Source organism: Hydra viridissima, unplaced genomic scaffold, assembly GCF_058129835.1.
Source record: "Hydra viridissima isolate aposymbiotic clone 2 unplaced genomic scaffold, HvirCarnegie_v1 scaffold_1, whole genome shotgun sequence".
Classification (NCBI taxonomy): Eukaryota; Metazoa; Cnidaria; class Hydrozoa; order Anthoathecata; family Hydridae; genus Hydra; species Hydra viridissima.
This window is the reverse complement of record NW_028324300.1, coordinates 30,237,134-30,256,917: the sequence shown is the minus strand read 5'-3', so window position 1 is coordinate 30,256,917 and position 19,784 is coordinate 30,237,134. Positions and strand designations below refer to the sequence as shown.

Genomic DNA, 19,784 nt, shown 5'->3' with positions numbered 1-19,784 from the left:
ATATATGAAAATTAAATTGTTAAAATATTTTATTCAACTCAAAATTTGCGATCTAATTTTTTGTGAAGGATGTCGAAAATAATTATCTTTGTTGTTGTGTTAGCGCTAGCGTATTTTATATATATTTATGTTTCGACTAGGAAACTCCAGTATAGTCGCTTTCTGATTGGCCTGCACCCTTCAGAAGCTATTTTCGATTGGCTTGGTTTCTTAAGCTAATCAAAACTGGTTCTGAGGGGTGCTGACCCAATCAGAAAGATCTCTGAAGGGTGCAAGACAATCACGCATAAATCAGAAAAGAGGGTTTTCACTAAGCTTTTGGTTAACTCGTAGGTTAAGTGTTCTAAACATGGCGGATTCAACGCTTCAAATTATTTTAAAATGTATTTTAGATGAAAATAGGGTTCAATCAAAAAAAGGTATCGTTTTTATCTAATGTTATTGTCAAAGCTCATAATACTATTAGAGAAAAATTTTTGCTTAATGAAAAATCTAAACTAAGTGTATTACATAAAATATGCAAAGTTTCAAATATACAGTTTCCCATCTCAATGATTTCGAGCAGAAAGCGATTTTCAACCAGTGAGGTAATAATTTGTTTCTTAAATAATTATATTAATTTAAAAATAAAAAAACAAACGAAATATGTGTGTGTGTGTGTGTGTGTGTGTGTGTGTGTGTGTGTGTGTGTGTGTGTGTGTGTGTGTGTGTGTGTGTGTGTGTTGAATTATAGTTAAAATAATAGCAAATAAAGAAATCATATATAACTTTTTTTGCTTAAACATTTTACTACAAACTTATTTTTATTTTAAGCTGAAAGATGTGTAAAATTTTGTCCTAGGTGCTTAAAATTTAAAAATATATTTTTCTAGTAAAATTTTGTTCATGCTTAAGTATAATATATTTATATCATATTTCAAGGAGAAAATAATCAATTATGTTATAACTTATTTTATGATTGAATAATACCAAAATTACATTTAGTAAATGATTTACCAGTAAGTTATTTTATGACTTAAAATTGTGTAATAATTATTTTGTGGCATAACATCATTAAATTATGTTACCTCGCTCATGCTAATTTTTTGTTTTTTTATTAGAACTTCTCCAAACGGAAACTGTTTATTTGATGCTTGTTCTATATCATTAATTGGAAACGAATCTTTGTCAGAATACTTTAGATATTTGACCAGTATCGAATTATATACAAATGCAGATTTTTATTCAAACCATCCAATTATTTTTTCTCAAACTGATGTTACCAAATTTCAAAGAACTGATGAAAACACAAATATATTATATCATAGTATTAATAATTATTTTTAATAGTGAGTTGTAATACAATTGTGTTATAATTGCAATATAATGTGCATGACGCAGATGTTTTTAGAAGTTAAACTAGATGGTTACTTTATATATTTCTAAGTTTCTGTTTAAAAATCATATTAGAAGCAAAATTTGGATAGTTCCATTGAAACTAGATTTTTATTAAAAGTTTCTTTTATCAGTTCTACATTTTGTAACTATTCTACTAGTTTATTTTAGTTTTCCTACTGTTGAAATATGATTTTAATTTAGTAAAGTTTCATGATTTGAAATTTACTATATTAGTCATAAGCTAACAGTTTAGAAAAAGAAATTTAGCACAGTTATGGTAAGAAATTTGTTTACTTTTAACATTTCAAAACTCGGTTTTATTGTTCAATTCTTATGCCATTCCTAGTTTATGTTATGCCATAAAAATAATTGTGTATTCAATGTTTGGGTTCATGAAATTAAACCCTGTTTATTCGGCAGGCGAGAGTAATTATTTTTATTATCATTTTTATTAGCTATAACTCTGTTATTGAATTGTTAATGATATAAAAGTCAATTACTGCTAATAAAATTAAGTTGCTGCATTATTTTGCATACAAAATACTATTATGGAAATAAAATAGATATGTTTATAAGAATTGTAACCTTTCTTTTCTGATTATTTAATCAAAATACGGGCAGTTTAAAGGGTATAAAAAGATGGGCAGACAGGTAAAAGACCCAGAGGGATATAGCCTTTTCTTTTGTTAAAAAAGAGGTTGAAAATTTAAAAAGTTGGTGAAAAATATAGTCAAACTACGTACGTATTCGTTGCCTTGAACACCTCTTAAACAAACTTGTACACTTTTGGGTGACTCTCTCCCCCGTACTTTATAAAAACCTTTTTTTATGACCCCCCCCCCCCTTCGCAAAGCGTGCGGGGGGGGGTAATGAACATATCTTCGCAGTACATACTTGCTCAGCACCCCTCAAAAAAAAAAGCTAGATCCGCCCCTGCTGCTATAAACAATTATTTTCTCCTTTAAATTTTCTGTCATTAATATTTTTAACTTCTTGTTATGACATTACTATGTTGCTATATTTTTTAAATGTATTTAGCTTTCCGATAAAGACATCGTTTTAACATTAATTAGTATAACAAAATCAATTGCGCCCGATGAGGGACTCGAACCCGCGACCCTCAGATTAAAAGTCTGATGCTCTACCGACTGAGCTAACCGGGCGATGACTGCAATGGAAAATATTTTTATTATACTACTTTTTAATTTTTAATCTGTAAAAACAAAATCTATTTAATTGGGAATCATTGAAATTATATTTTTGCAAAGGTATTGAGAAATTGTAATCATTGAAATTGTATCATTGCAAAGGTATTGAGAAATTTAAATCTAAATCAGTGAATCTTGTGCAAAGGATATCTACGGAAGTTTTTCAAATTGTGTGTTGAAGTTTTTGAAATACTCTTAATTCAAAATTTTGTCCAACTGATAATGATATGAAAAGAAAATCTTATTAAAAAAAAACAGCCTGCCTTGGTTGTTTTCAGAATTAATAAATTTTAATTCAATATTGAGGCGACAGTTTTTATTTGGTGGTCAAGAAAACTATTTTTGTTAAAAAAAACTATATTTTAACTTTAGCAATTGTTTGATGTTTATAACTTTTATAACCTTTATGAAAATAGTAAGTAGGGGTGGGGGTAGGAGGCCCAAAGTTCCGACCCCCCCCCTTTCAACTCAACGACCCAGCCTTACAACGTTAGCCCAACAGGCTAATGTCCTAAGAATCCCAAAAAACTGTTAAAACTAGAGGAAGTAAAAAGAAAAAGACTTCGTGAAGTTAAAATTCATCTCCAGTAAACATTTAATTTATGTATGTAACTTTGTTAACAACCCTTTTCTAACCCTTTTCATTTTTGCGATCTGTTGTTTGTGCCATTATCAAGAGTGATATTGACATAAAGATTTCTGCCTTAAAATCGATTTTTTAAATATAGGTCTTTTATAATGGCAGGAAACAAGTATAATTTAAATTTTCAAGGACATCAAAAATTATAAGAAAAAAGTCAAAAAAAAAAAAAGAAGTTGCCTCTAAGAACTCCATTAATAAGTAAATTTTATGTCGAACAATCAAGCGATTTATTGAAGGCAGTCCTTTAGAAACAAAGCATAAGCCTAGAAGACCATTCAAAACATATCGTTTATTGGCAGAAAAATTATTCGTCATGTCAAAAAGAATCCTTTCAACAAAGCGAATAAATAAAATTATAGCTCGCAGACAGTTACAACTTTCAGGACTTCTGATCTCAAGAACAGAGAAAAACCCAAACTTCTCCAAAGAATCGAAAAGCTAGAACTGAATTTGTAAATGTTCATAAACACTGGATATTAATGATCGGAAAAGAGTATTGTGGAGCGATGAATCAAAGAACAATTTGAAAGGTCCAGATAACAATTTAAAGGTACGTTGCTCTTTAAGTAAACGTTTGGATCATAAATACACAAGTAGAACGGTCAAGCATGGCGGTGGAAAAGGTACAATGGTTTGAGGTTGTTTTTCTGGTTTTAGTGAAGTTGGAATTATCCAATAAATGGCATTATGAGATGATTTGTTTATCGTGAATTTCTTGAGGAAAAGATGGTTTCTGTTAGTAATAATATGCCCCTTCTTTATGCTTCTTCTTATTTCAACAAGATAAAGAGCCGAAACACACATCTATATTGTTAAACATTGGTTTAAATAGAATCAAATTGAAGTAATGAGGTGGTCAGCTCATTTGATCTTAATCCGATTGAAAATTTATGGCATTAAGTTTAACTTGCTCTAGGACCTTCGAAAACGTCGATGAGAAAAAATTGATAAACTCATCGAGTTTATGCTGAAAAGATGTTCAATGATCCTAAAAATTATGGCATTAGTTATTGATTTTACTATTTTTTTAGTTTCATAAAAAAAAGTTTATTATGTTTTGAAGTTTAGCAATTTAAGTTTTTTTCATAAAAATGGATTTTTTGTTTTAAGAATTCACATGAAAATTAAATTTAATATATATATATATATATATATATATATATATTAGATATGTGTGCAAAATTTTTAAACTATTCAGCTATTTTATTATTTTACATCATTGTAAAGAGCTTTAAATCAATATTACGATGGTGAAAATTTCATAAAAAACTAATGATTCTACTAAAAGTTATGCCCATTTAAGTGACAAAAATTCATTATAAGGAATGCTGAAGAAAACTGCAACCAACTTAAAAAATTAGCGTTCGGTTTTATAATAGAACTTCATTGTTTATCTTTTTGCGCATTACTTTGCCTCGGTTATATTTTTATTCAACTAATAACAGATTATGGTTTTTTTGTGTGTGTTTGTGTGTAAATCATGTTTTGAATACTTTAAAAAAATCACCAATATTTTAAATAAAGTTTCATTTTTCTAAAAAAACAATTTTTTAATGAATAAAAAAAGTCAAATATACAAAATGCTCATAATCGTGAAACCCCCCCCCCCCCCAACCTCTACAAGAGAAGAATATTTGGTACCTTTACTGCGTGCAAAAATAGAATATGAGCGTGTCATTATTTCTTTATTAAATTTGGCAGGTACATAGAAAATAGATATATAAAATTGATTCAAAAGTTAGAAAAAAAACCTATCATCCCTTCAATGTCAATTCACTTCCAGAACAGGAATGAAGTTTTCAATAGCAATGAAACCACTAAAAACGTTAGTAACTGCAAAAAAAAAATAAATTGCAGTAAACTTACAACACTCTACTTTTAAAATATTATCTAAGTCAATATAAAATTCTAAAAAAAAGACGAGAAAAATCCATCCTTACGACACCTACCTCGAGCACGCGGTGAAAAAATGGACACAGATTTTATCTTTAAAATCGGTGCCGTAAATCGCAGATACGCACGTACCTATATATATATAATGAAATCTTACGAAAGAAATTACCTAAGAAGAATTACTTAAGGAGAAAATTCAAAATGATAAGAATAAATTTTATATGGTTCATAATATGGTGGACAGTGTTTCTTAGAGAGTTTTGTATTGATTTTCTGGAGACAAATCGTTGGAAAAAGAAATTTCCTCAAAAACATTTTTGTATCATTTAATACCCATGTTAGATGACAAAAGACCAGGCTAATTTATTTGTCACTTACCAGGCTAATTTATCAAAGATTTCTTTAGTTTCATTTACAAACTGTGAATTCCATTCCTCAAGTTTTTCATCATTTGAGACTAACGGATATTCAATTTATTGAGACGTTGTGTTGCACAAAGTACTTCATCTATCACCAACAGTCTCTTTGAATATTGACTTATAAATTGCTACTTGACTTGGAGCTTGAAATATCAATTTCATTGTTTTTTTTTTGTTTGCATATTTTAACAGACTTGTTTATTGATGCTTTTGTAGATGTCATTAAGTTGGTTGCAACTTTACTCTTGTTGTATCTTCGGGTTGGTAGACAAGCATTCTCATCTAAATTTTCGCCGTTTTTTGGAGGGTGAATTGTTTTCTTAACTTAATTTGTTCAGTACTTCACATCTTTTTTGCTTCTCACACTTTTCCTTCGCTTTCCACTTGAAGATCTTTACTATCTACAAGTGGAAAGCTAAGTATATTATTTTGTTTGTATTCAGTGGATAGCCATTAGTCATTAACTTCAAATATTTACATCAAATATTTCATTTTAGGGATCCTATTTTCCTCTCCTTACAAATTCATAAATCTTAACCCTTCTGGAAAATTCATAAACCTTGTCAATATTGAAGATTCATATTGTTCTATAATTTTTAACATTCTTAGATACTTCATTATTCGTGTCTTTCTTTCTTCGAATTTTATTCCAAGAAACTGATACCATCTAGTAGTTTGTATTTGGAGTTTAATTCTTTTTGGAATAGTTTGATTCTTTTTAAGGCACACTCTTCTAAGTGTCTGCTGGTATTTCATTAGAAAGTTTCAGAAAGCTTTATAACGCTTTACTAATACTTTTAGTAGCTTTAAAAAATTCTGAGATTCTCTCTTTTTTTTTTTTAAAATCGGAGTGACCATTTTTAAAGGACTTTAGACGAATTTAGGTATTTTTCAATCTTTCTATATAAGTTTTCACCTATTTATGATATAGGAAATCATTTGAGAAAAGAAAAAAAAGTTCCAAAAATGTTATACATACAATAGGGTGTACGTACATGCGGTTGTGGAAAACGCAGAGAAAAATCTTGTCATAAAGAGGAATGCATTAAAAGACATTTTGATGTCTTTTAATCTAAAATTTTCTCTGAATCGGCAAAATAAATTCTGTTTTTATTTCGATTTTTTTTTTTTTTTTTAATAAAAGATTTTCTTTTTATTCAAAACTTTGAGAGTGGAAGCAAAATCTTAAAAATTTATTAGAAAACCTATTGTTCTAATTCAAAAAGATTTAGGTTGTATTTTTTCCATTTAATTTTCTGGGCAAAGGTTATTTACAGTCGTGGAAAACCTGTAATATTTAAGTAATATTTAATATTTAGTAATATTTAAGACGCAGTATACTAACTTTTCTAAAAAAACTAACAAGAATCTTCCAAAATACTTGAACTTTAGAATAAGTGGCCAAAAGCTGCCTTTGTCTAGTTACATAACTAATCTTGGTGTTGTGATAGATGAGAAACGTTCATTTAAAACACATATAAATAACCTTACTCTCAAATTAAACCGTGCCAACGGCATGTTAGCAAAAATTCGACACTATGTTAATTTTGAAACATTACTATCTATATATCACTCAATTTTTGGTTCACATTTACAATATGCATGCCAAGTTTGGGGACAATCTAAAACCGTCCGTCTGTCTAAAATTGTTTCGCTTCAAAATAGAGCAATACGAATAATTCATTTCTGTCCAAGAGACTTCCCTACTGACATCCAAAGTTCTTCGCTTCTATGATTTAATCCAGTTTCTAAATTGTTCATTTGTCTGGGATCAACAACACGGTCTCCTTCCTTCCATATTTCGTAACTACTTTAACAGTAGGACAACGTGTGGGCATAACCTAAGATCAGTCACTTTTAACAACTTAACCATCCCACAAAAACAGACAATTAAACATGGAATAAATTCTATTACATATCAGTTTATCCTTTCTTGGAACACTCTTCCGTACACCCTAAAAACAGATTTTATCCTTAGATCCAAGAATCTGTTCTTAAAGTCACTCCATCATTTTTATCTAAAAAGTTACGCTTAACTTTATTCTTAACCTCTATAACTTTTTTCTTTATGTTTATGTACATTTTATAATTTCTTATTTGTGTATATGCGTATATATGTATGTATATGTGAATACATTATAATAACTATTTGACCTATATTTTAATTCTTTTAAAAGTCTGTTTTATAAGTGTTACTTATAAATTTTTGTAAAGTTCTATTTTTACTATGTGACTAGTTTATTTCTTATGTTTTTCTCTTATCTTTTCTTTATATTATTTAGTCATTGCGTTTTATTAGTGAATTACTATTTGCAATGACCTGTGTTTTTTGTAACATCCTTAACACGAAATATATATTGATTGATTGATTGATTGATGCAGGTAGTTTAGTCATGGAAAATTTGAAGAACGTTTAAAAACTCTTGAAAAATAATTTAACATTCAGACAATACATATTTACAATACCGGTAGCCTATCCGCAAATCTCAAAACTTTTCTATAAAAAATTGCGAATTTCCAAACTTTTAAAGTTTTCTAAAGCACAGCAAAAAGAGGACTCAAAAATGTATAAACGAAGTTTTATGTTCACTAACCATATAAAAATTACTTTCTAGTAGCCGTACGTGAAGACTGTCAAGTTTGATATGACATCATAACATTTTAGAGCGTCGAAAAACTACGATACGTCACGCGTTTAAAAAGAACGAATTTTGCTGATAAAATTGCAGGTAGGAAATAAACTCGGAATAGTAAAGTATTCAAGTTTTACTTTTTACCAAGATGTTTAGGTGCGTCTGCGAACATAAACTGAAGTCTGAAAGCTTCCGCAACTAGACAGGAAATATCATCGTCATTCCAATCTTTGCAAGGCAAATTTTGAAGTAGTATCATTACACCCTGAAAATACAACGTTAGATACGAAAAACAAAAGACGTTTCTCATATAATTCCACCTTAAGATTAAATGTGTCACATAAATTTACGAACTTGAAAAAATAAATTGTTATTTAAGATTAACTATGAATCCCATAAATGGCATAATTTCAGATGGTTCTAAATAACCATAATGAACATACCTGAAATTCATTTTTACTTTTAATTTCGTTAGAAAATCTTTTTAACAATGCGGCGCACACATACAAATGGAACATCGCAAACCCATCTTTTTCCGCCTAATGCAATGACAAAAATAATGCCCAAAAAAAAAAAAATCATTTTTAAAAAAACATTATTGCGTGATATTAACAATAAAAACAAAGCGCTCTCACCCAATAAGTATCCCACAAGCGAATGGAAGCTTTAAGAGGCAATTCTCTCATCAGCAAATTGTTCATCCAACGGAAAGTAAATTGCAAATAATCAATATTGTGATCAGATATATGTTGGTTGAGCGGTTCTGAAAAATATGTATTGTTTTAAATACCTCTAAAGAATTGTACATCTGTCCAGAAACTTTTTTTAAATTTTTTTATAGACTTCTACAAACTAGAGATGTTTTTCTTTTTTTAAACAATTGTACGTCAAACTTGAATAAATCAGCTACCAATATACTAATGCTTTATTACAGTATTGGCAAAAAAACACCCGCAGATAGACATCGCAAAACTCTCAATTTAAAGCAAAACACCTAGCAGGGTGTTTTTAATGCGAGTTTCACAAATACATTTGTGATTAAGTATTTTCAATAACAACGTAACCCCCATTTTTTTTTTGTCTTCAGGCTTTTCATTTTCGTTTGTATATATATATATATAATATTAGTATTGCTTTTTTATTTTTTTAAATTTTATTTGATCAATTTCTTTCTTTCTTTTGTATTTATTCAATGTCGAGTATTTGAAAATTATTTTATGACATTTTTTTTTCAACTCTGTGTTTTCAAAGCACTTAAAGTTTGGGTATTATGGAGTGTTTTGCGATGATTACCTGTAGAAGATGCAAAAAAAAAAAAAAAAGCATGTGAAAATATTCAAGATGGTGGTTGATTTTAACTTTCACTTTTTTTTTTTCTTTTTTACGATTACACCGCCTCCTGCTACATTCAAGCTGTCCATTTAATTTATAATAAAATCATCAAAGACTGGGTCAACAAAAACAAAAATTTTAAAAAATGTACTCATTAATACCAATTCAATAATATTCCATGTATAGTTAAGTTAATTGGTAAAAAAAAAAAAATCATTAAATTGAATAAATGTTTAGCATAAATATTGATGAGATGTCTGCTAGTAATGACCTTCTTAAGACTCCCACCTCTACTAAAGCTATTAGTTAAAGAGTTTTCATTCAATAGGTGGCTAAAAGCCATGAAAAACAAGGTAGTTGTAATAAAAAGATTTCTGAAGCAATTGTTAGTTTAAATCAAAAACCAAAAAGAGATACAAACCTGCATGACAGCTGAAATTTATTATAAGTTTTTTGCAGTGAAACTTGTGTTTTATGAAAAAATAACTCAAACCCAAAATAACTCACATAATCATTTTACTGCATAATCATTTTATTGCCATCAAAATCAAAATAACAAAACCAAGAGAAGATATGGAAGACAATTTGCACGACATAGAAATCAATTGAATGTATAGTATGTTCGTGAAAATCTAATTTATACATTTGTAAACATATTTATAATAAATATGATTAGAATGAAAAAGATTGTTGAAAAAACAAAATACTCAGGAAGACTAGGTTTTCAAAAATATCTTTCTTCTAAAATTTTACCAAAAAGGAGGACATTTTTATCTGGGGAAATTGCTTTAAACATGTTTCAAAATAAAAAATTTTCAAACAAATAAGAATGTGTCAAACTACAAGAAAAACTGAGACTTCAATTCTAAAAAAAAAACACTGATGTTGCTATGGTTATGTTAAACAGAATGTAACTGAAACCTTATAAAAGATTTAAACCACCATGTATTTTGTGTATTAGTGAACTGGTTGTCAATAAATGATCAGCCTTTTGAAATTAAGTTGTATAAAAAGTACTTCATTTCCTCCACTTAAAAAAATTAACTTTTTTTTAAGGTTATTAAATATTTTTAAATAATAATAAGCTACCGTCTATCCTACTAACAAGATTCTTTAAGGCATTCACTTTCATTTGTATTCCAGGTTGTGCAAACGTATAGTTGTCCTAAAAAAAAATTAACTGTTTTTATGCTTTTATATGTTACTTCAAATAGCACAATCATTTTACTTCAAGTAATACAAATTATGTTACTTCAAGTAATAAAAATCATGACTACAAAATTTCATAACTATCCCAGCAAAAAAATTAGTAAAAATTTTTTTAAAAATAAAGCAAGATTAACCATGTTGTCACTAACTAAACTAGAAAATAAAATCAAATTAAATACTTAGTACTATAGCAAACACACACACAAAGAAATTTCTTTTACAACATTGAACCAAATTTCAGCCCCCCCTTTTTTTTTCAAACCTGTATTCCATCAAGCAACTTTGAAAAACACCAAAATGTATCAGCTTCCACCATGTCCAAAATTTCTTTGCTTACATTATTAATGTTGTATGTTTCCACTTCTTTGTCTACAGAAATATAAGGAGATAAGAAAATATAAAGTTAACAAAAATGAAAATTTTATGGTTGTTACAACAAACAAACAAAAACAGTAATAAACTTTCAATAGCTTGGATTTACCAATATGTTCTGCAAGAAATACCATAAAAAATGGAACAACAAGATCATTTATTCCTTGTACATAACCACTAGCAGGATGACGAATTGCCCAAATAAACAAGATACGTTCAAAAAGCTTAATGCAAAACAAAAAAGATTTAACTTAAACACCTCAGATGCATAATTAATAATAATAATAATAATAGTAATAATAATAATAATAATAATAATAATAATAATAATAATAATAATAATAATAATAATAATAATAATAATAATAATAATAATAACAATAATAATAATAATAACAATAATAATAATGATAATAATAATAATAATGATAATAATAATGATAATAATAACAACAACAATAATAATAACAACAATAACAACAATAATAATAACAACAATGACAACAATAACAACAATAACAACAATAATCATAAATAATAATAATATAATATAAAATAATAATAATAACAATAATAATAACAATAATAAATAATAAATGTGTATATTGTTATTTCATTATTTCTGGTGAAAATATTTACCTTCAGCAAAGTTTAGTTTATTGATTAAAAAAACAACACCTTTAAAAATATTCTTTTTTTAATCAACAAATGTAAATTTTAGCATGTGTAGTAATTTTAATGCCGTATATAATCAAGATCATGATTTTAACAATCATTATACACAAATGATATTTTTATGCATTTTATTTCCTTGAATTGTACTTCTATTAGAATACTTATTTTAATGTCATATTTAGGTACACACAGCTGGTTTTAATAAAATTGGTGACTTTTTCTTATGATGGCATTCAAGCTGCCCATGTTGAAATAGATATGTCATCATAGGACTTAATTGGTACACAAAATTAGACAGCTTCATGTATATATTACATTTTAATTTCAAAGTGTATATATTAATATGTAATATATACTGAGTTCAAATTATGTTGATAAATATGAGTAAACTCAATATTTATACAGACTATACATTTTTTATTAGTTACACCCAAATACATTTCTAATAACATTTCTTTAAGTAATCATTAGCAACTGTTAGTGATAATTAGCAATTGTTAGTAATCATTAGTAATTGTTTTATTGTTGCTTGTAGTTTAACAAGATTATATTGGGAATAGGAGGTAAGAGAAATTTTAGTGTAATAGACAATAGAAAAAAGGAAGAAAAAAATCGGAATTATGTAAATACCTCTTGTACAACTTTCTGCTGGAATATAGGTATTAGGGGGTTTGTTCTTGGTATATCAATGTGAATCTAAGAAATAAATCATTACCAGAAATACAGTATGCAAATAAAAAATCATACACTTAAAAAAAACAAACAAACATAAATCGCATTAAAAAAATGATTTGTATGTCAAACAATTTTTTTTTCTTGATATCAAATATTGTTTTAAGAATTTATTTGTGTATTGATAAACAAATTGCTTGTCAAACCTATCAAATTTTAAAAAATAGATCAAATGATGCATAAAACTGACTGCAAAAAAAGCATCATTCACTAAAAAAATAGGTTATTGTTTTTGCATAAATCATGAAAATTAAATGATCAAACTGATAAGTAATAATGGAAATAATTAACAAACACACTTTTATCTTAAAAATAAAATAAAAATTTTTTTAAACAAAATGGCATCAACAAAACAAGATTTGTCTTTCCATCAATGAAGCTCATAGTTGATTTAAAAAATCAAAGAAAATCATACTGTCAGATCCAAGAAGAAACTGGAAAATCACAGTAACCTTAACCGTTAAGAAACATGATCTATTCGTTAAGAATCATGATCAAACTGTTGCTAGTATCCAGAAAGTGGGGCAAAAAAAAAAAAAAAAAAAAAAAGAAAGAGAAGCAAAATCGATGCTTCAATGTATTGTGAAATTCTCAAACGAAACTTGTGACCATCAACTAAAAAATTGAGAATGGAAAATGATTTCATTTTCCAACAGGATAATGATCTGGAACATACTGCTAAGAAAATGAAGGTATAATTTGATACAAATAACCTCAATTTTTTGGAATAGCCATCTCAAAGTCTGGATTTGAATCTGATAGAACATTTGTGGTATATTTTGGACATAAAAATTGGTGACCCAGCATTTAGATGCAAAGACAACTTAAGAGAAGCTTAATTAAGCACATGGGATAAAATAACAACAGAAGAGACCCAAAACTTGGTCAACTCAATGACAAATCATATAGATGAGGTCATGAAATCTTGATACTAATTTTCATGATATTTGGTCAATTTGAGATTATTTTGAACTCTACGATTATTTTTTATGCTGCAGCTTTGCTTTTAAATTTCTTAATTTCCATACAAAAAAAAAAGATTTTTTTCTACTACTGATACTTTGATATTAATATTCTAGTGTATATTAAGATAAACTTTTGTTAAAATTTTATGTGATTAGTACAAATATTTTGGTCATAAACATGAAAGATGAGATTTTTTAAAAATGTATGATTATTTTTTTCACATACTGTATGTAAAAAGAAGATAATGAAAAAATAGTTTTTCTTGGAATAAACAGATCACATCTTTTGTAAGTTTTCTTGCAAATAATATATTAACGAATGACTTGAACATAAATTTGAAATAAATGGTGCAAATAATTTGGAGCATGAAGATAACAATGATTCAAAAGAGGAGAACAGATGTAAGAAAATATCTAACCTTACAAACTCTGACACTTTGGTATACTATTCAGAAGCAAGATTAATTAAAAATGTACATCTAATATCTAGCTTCAAAACATAATACAAACAAAATCTATAGACATATCTACTTGTCGGTATGTTTCTTCATGTAATTGATCATGACGAGTAGGATAATATTGCAGGACAAAATTGTGGTACTCGCTTTGTTTGCGTTTCAGTGTTTCCTGCCTACGATCAATATTTGGGGGAAGGTAGCCCTAAATAAAAAGAACAAAATTTAGAGACTGTTCATTTCCATCAAGATTAGTTGCTACATATTTTGTTGCTACATATATACCTGCGTATATAAATCAAGATTTCAGCAGAGGATAAAAAAAATTTTTTGGAATTGTTTTTAAGCATACTTTACTATATAAAAGCCCAACATAAAAAAACTTAAAACTTATGATTAAAAGTGCAACTCATAATCTATTACAAAGGAAGTAAATAATATTGAAAATTGAAGAAAAAAATTTATTTTATTACTTTTTTTTTACCTGAGGAAATAATATCAGTGCCATTTATATTATTATAAATTATTTTCTTTCATATTAAAAGAATATTTCATGATAACTTTTTAGTGTACTACAAAAAGCAGAATTTAATTTAAAATGATATAAACTTCAGTTCGTATTATTTGCTAAATGCTCATAAAATTTTATGTGATGGCATTCAGGGGCCCCACAGGATTAAATGTCAGGATAAGTTCCATATTACCCAATTCTGCTGTAGTTTAACATTTCCACTTTTACTCCCTTTTGAATTTAGTATTAAAATATGAATAAAAAATTTTAGCAAACTTTTATAATCAATAATTTCAGTTGCACTTCTAGTTTTATGCTTCATTAGAAAATCAATTCATTAAAATAAATTAAGAATTTTTAATTTGATGCTAGCAGATGGCTTTGTTAACTGCTGTTTATAATTTTTTACATTTGATTGTATCAGTTTATAACAGCAAGTTACTACATTAAAAATTTATCTAAATAGTTTTTTTTCATCAGCTGCACAAAGTACAAAAAATTGGTCTGCGTTCTATAATTACAGAGAGCATCTAGATTTTATAGAATTGAATATTTAGATATTTTTAAATACAGCACTGTAAAATACAGTGTGTATTTACAAATATCCTGTAAGTGTTTATAGAATTGATGCCTTATTATATTTTGAGGGTAGAACTCCAATAAAAATATTTAGGATATCTTTATACCCTTAGGAGCTTTAATTTCCCCTAAACTGCTCAAACTAAAAAAATGTTGATGTAGGTACATTTATTTCAAAAATTTATTTATCTGCTAAATTAAACCACAAAATGATTTTTCTAAATGGTTTGTGATAACTTAACAGATAAAAAAGACAAAAGAAATCTTTCAGAGATTAAACTAAAAAATCTAATTTAATACCACAAAAAAAGGAAAAACACTTATTTGTTCATATCTTACCACACACCAAAAAATTCCATAAATGTATCCTTATGTTGTTGTTGGAACACTTCTTATTTAGAAATTTGAAAATAGGACCTAACAAACAGTGGACTTGGAACTTTCGAAGATGAGCTTTGATGGTGCATAAATTTATCTAAATTTGAATCTCTATTTTTACTGGTCAACAGATAAACCAATCAAAGAAATGATAACTACTTGTGAAAATATTCGTTTAGCTTAGCATTGTTACTATAATGGATGTTAGTATTGCTTCTTTATCAATAAATAACTACCCTCAAACTGTATCTTTAAGCTGTAATTTTTTGCACCTGGTGATTTCTTGTACCTGGCTTTACAAAACTAATTTTTTTGTAAATTTATATAGGAAAAATTTTCCTGGAACATAAATTGATTCTTACAGCAATTTTCCTGGAACTTAACTTGATTTATATAGCGATTTTCCTGGAAATTAACTTGATTCATATAGCAGTTTTTCAGGAGCTTGATTTACATAGAAATTAATAAAAAACATAACAATTATGCTAAAATTACAAGGTGTTAAATTAAAGCAGTTTTGTGTTTCAATAGTAAATTCATAAATACCGATAATAATCTCCAAGTATTTCCACGAACAACTCCAGGAATTCCATTCCAACTCAACTTACGCAACTGGTCTGAAAAAAAAATTTATAACAACTATCATTACAAACAAATTTAATAATGAAAATAAACTTTAATTTTCCTGATTTTAAAATGACATAGTATTTTTTGGAGAAAGATTTTTTTAAATATATAGAAATTTCACCAAGATCTGTTGTTGGACCAGCAAGAATTTTGCCAAACTTTTCTAAACGTGAGTTCTCCTGATCTTTCATGTCAGCACAACTTTGGTGAATAGGAGAAGGAGGTAGTGGAGGAATTGAATAGCTGTTTGTAGGTTCATGTTCAGGAGACAAATTTTTACTTTGAACCTTTGCTAACATTGAAAAACACAAAAATTTTGACTTGAAAAACATTTTTGATTTAAATGAAAAATATTGATTAAAATAAAATTTAAAATATTTGTTTGACAACATTTTTTTAGTAAAAAATCAATATACCTAATTTTTCAGAAATTTTCAATTTCATAGCTTGCTTTAAACTTGTTGCAATTGAAATTCGTGCTTCCTCTTGTATACCACTTGCTTGTGGTTGACGATCTTGTGAGTCATCAGAGTATACCCTCTCAAGAGCTGGTCTACAGATTTCTTCATTCTGATTTTTTTCATAACTAGCAATGCCTGTATGAGACTGCTTTGTTAGAGAACTGCTCAAATGTGAGTCATCATCTCCTTCATCCCATGCATCCAAAGTAGAACCTTCAAACTCTTGGAACGATTTCCCATTTTTATATTTCATTCGACTACCTTTGATATATGTAGCAAGATGAGCACTAAAAGTGTATAGTATTTCTTTACAAAAAAAAAACACAAACAAAACTATAAAAAAAAAAAAGAGCGCCAATAAAAAATCTCTTATCTAAAAACAAATATTTACAAAATGGCTCTTTTCTTCATAATAGCTTTGGTAAATATTTAAAGTAATTATCAAACAGAAACTCAATGTATTAGCTCATTTGCAAGCCTAATAAATCTTAAGTTTACATTAAACTAAACAAAACTTAACAACTTGACTGCTATCAATCATTTCAACAAATATTTGTATTAAAAAAACAAAAATAAAATGGTAAAAATGTTATAAAAGTAAACAAAACTATGAAATCAATCAACTTACAAGTATAATCATAAAAGATAATATTAGATGAAGTGTCTATGGAAATAGTGATAGTGGAATATAGTGGTTTCAAATGACTTTTAAAAACAATTGTGTAATAGTAGCAGAAATACTTGATAAGTTCAAATCTGATAATAAGAATTCAAAAAAATAATTTCTGAAAAAAAAATTTGCATAGAGGTGTGCATAAACCTGATGAGTATATTATGAAAAATGCAAATATCAGAAAATAAAAAATTATTGCTTTTAAAATGATGCTTCCATAAAAACTGAAGAATATTTTTTCTCTACTTTATGTTAAATATTATGCAAAAAATTTTTTTAATTTAACTTTTTAACTAAAGCAAATTAAATATCATTTTTAAAGTCCAGCAAGTTTAATAATGTATTGTTTAAGCATCAACAGGTCTTTAACTCAATCATAACTATTGTAAATATTGTAACTTACTCAACAGCTTGCAAAGGTGGATGTTGAGCACCATAAACAGGTCTAAGAAAATAAACAGAAAATTTCACATTAAACTTTAAAATAAAAAAGCTATATAATAAAACTTTTTTTGTGACATTTTAAAATTTTAGTTTATCAGAAGAAAAAAAAAAAAAAAAAAAAGGAAAAATGAAACACATAAAAATCATTCAAAAAGAACAAAAACAGTAGTTATATGTTACAGTGATTACTACTTCTTAAAAGATGACTTATGAAATTTATTATCTTTTATGCAACCACATTTGCTCTTACAGAAAAAAGAGACCGTTTATTGAGTTTAGCTTATCAAATGTTCTTTGTATAATTTATTGCAAGTACTGAATTTTAAAGGTATCATCAAATTCATTTAAATAGATGAAAATTTGTTAACAATGTCAGTAATACTTAATTCAAGTAAATGTAACAAGCTAAGGTTAATAAAGTGTAAGGCATGACTAACCTTCCTGGAACTTTGCTAGAATTTTTTTTCCAAAATGATGCCTTATCTGCCGAAGAAGTATTTGGATTAGGTTGTTGTATGACAGCTGAATTTGCTGATAGCTGATTATTAAGACTTTCCTTTAGAGCATTTTCATGCTCATAAGTTGCAAATCTTGTTCCGAGAACTACCAATCTGTCTTTTGCCACTTCTGACATGGGAAAAACAGTACAATTAACTACTGATCTTTTTCTAAAAAATACAAGCCCTATAATAATGGAAAAGCACCATTTTTAACAATTTTATTTAACTTTTAAAATATTACCATTTTAAAGCCTTAAGAAATGCTACTGTTTTTAAAAATAAGTATAGCATGGCTACAAAACATTATTATTCTCATCATAAACACTGCCACCACCATTATGACTTTAGCATCATTATCAAAACACTGATGATCTTCATAACTAAACTGTAGATAAGGGTATAAATTATATTCATTCATATAATTCAATTGTTATGAAGTAATATAAGTTTTAAGTACATAATTTATTTATATAGGAGGATTTATTATAACACACTCAACTCAGAAAATGTTTGTAATTGTATCCATTTTTATTTTATATATGATAAATTTAGAATATCATTATTATGGCGAAGAATGATGTCATAGCGTTAATGATTATGAAAACTTTAATTACAATTGTTTTGTTCTACAGCTTAAACACCATCAATATGAAAATTGTTTCATTTTCATTGTTACTGTTTTACAAATTTTGCCTCTCATCAAAAAAGTTTTAGTTTAGTCTCCATAACATAATTTAACAAGCAAAATTTAACAAAATAATCAAAAACTAACAAGCTAAAGCAGTCATGGTTAAGAACTGTTCTTTATGGACTGCTTGAAGCTACAAATTAACTACACGCTGAATTTGTAAAATATATGATCAATATATACATGAAAAAATATATATATACAGCATTTTAGATTACTATCTTTTCTTTCACGCATATATTTTCTCTATTTTTAATCTTTTTATATGAAAATATGGAATTTTAATTTTTTTAATCTAAATATAAATCAGCACATAATTAATTTGAAACCATTTTCCGATGTTATATTTTAACCTTAATTAAAACAATTTGGCTTATACGTCATCAAATGTTTGTTCCGAGTTGGTAGTGCAAAAAAATAAAATATCTTGAGAAATCGCTTTCATCATTCACACGTAAAGTGGTCTTAAGTGCCGAAACAAAAAATCAATTGGACCTTATTCTGTAATTTTACTGATTGTTATCGATCTAATAATTTATGATTCTTAAGTTTTTATATGAAACTTGGTTTAGGGAGTTTCAAATAGAAAGTTGCTCAGACAATTTTTACAAGAACATGATTGGAAATAGTTATAGTTAGACAATACCAAGTTTTTTTCTTTTTTACTCAGATCAAACTGTCTCACATATCAGCTGAAAATTTCAAACCGATTGTGATAAGGGTAAACTTTGGTGATGGTCTTAGAGTCTTTCAGATTTTATTACAATTTCCGATATTTGATACGCATTAAGGTTCATAACTTTTTCAACTTTTATAAACTTTTATACAGATAAAAAATACAAGCGGCAAAAAAGTGTTTGCTTGAGTTACAAAAAACTTTCCCCTTCATTTTGCTTTCTCCTTTTCCTTTTGACAGGTAAAAGTTGCTGAAAAGATATTTTTATTAGAAGTTTTAGATTTTTTGTTTGGGTGGGAATCTTTTTTCTAAACCAATCTTCTCAGGAGACACC

At 27.3% G+C, this 19,784-nt stretch overlaps 1 protein-coding gene, 1 non-coding gene and 1 pseudogene across 3 annotated transcripts; 1 reads left to right on the top strand and 2 right to left on the bottom strand.

Annotated features, from left to right (window-relative positions):
• Positions 1-349: 349 nt before the first annotated feature.
• Positions 350-2,765, top strand: LOC149894429 (uncharacterized; annotated as a pseudogene). The gene is made up of 2 exons (XR_016449601.1): positions 350-587; positions 1,101-2,765. The product of XR_016449601.1 is annotated as an uncharacterized LOC149894429 (transcript).
• Trnak-uuu (transfer RNA lysine (anticodon UUU)) lies at positions 2,468-2,540 on the bottom strand. Its single transcript has one exon. It is a non-coding gene; the product is annotated as a tRNA-Lys (tRNA).
• Positions 2,766-7,941: 5,176 nt separating the features above from the next.
• On the bottom strand, positions 7,942-19,130 carry LOC145192248 (TBC1 domain family member 22B-like). Its single transcript, XM_090085041.1, has 14 exons — positions 18,859-19,130; positions 18,024-18,471; positions 17,546-17,587; positions 16,425-16,756; positions 16,130-16,300; positions 15,928-15,998; positions 13,990-14,118; positions 12,392-12,457; positions 11,196-11,310; positions 10,977-11,083; positions 10,595-10,670; positions 8,809-8,936; positions 8,617-8,712; positions 7,942-8,438 (listed from the first exon to the last, which is right to left on the bottom strand). Exons 2-14 carry the CDS (start codon positions 18,218-18,220, stop codon positions 8,307-8,309), a joined length of 1,662 nt encoding a protein of 553 aa, XP_089941167.1. The 5' UTR covers positions 18,221-18,471; positions 18,859-19,130; the 3' UTR covers positions 7,942-8,306.
• Between the last annotated feature and the right edge of the window lie 654 nt (positions 19,131-19,784).

What these genes read in the sequence shown, in the direction of transcription:
- LOC145192248 (XM_090085041.1), bottom strand. Translation starts at nt 18,220, where the DNA reads ATGTCAGAAGTGGCAAAAGACAGATTGGTAGTTCTCGGAACAAGATTT. An exon ending in TGGTCCAACAACAGATCTTG is followed by an intron (nt 15,999 to 16,129) that starts GTGAAATTTCTA and finishes TTTTTTTTTCAG; the next exon opens with ACCAGTTGCGTAAGTTGAGT. An exon ending in ATACTTGGAGATTATTATCG is followed by an intron (nt 14,119 to 15,927) that starts GTATTTATGAAT and finishes CTTTTTATTTAG; the next exon opens with GGCTACCTTCCCCCAAATAT.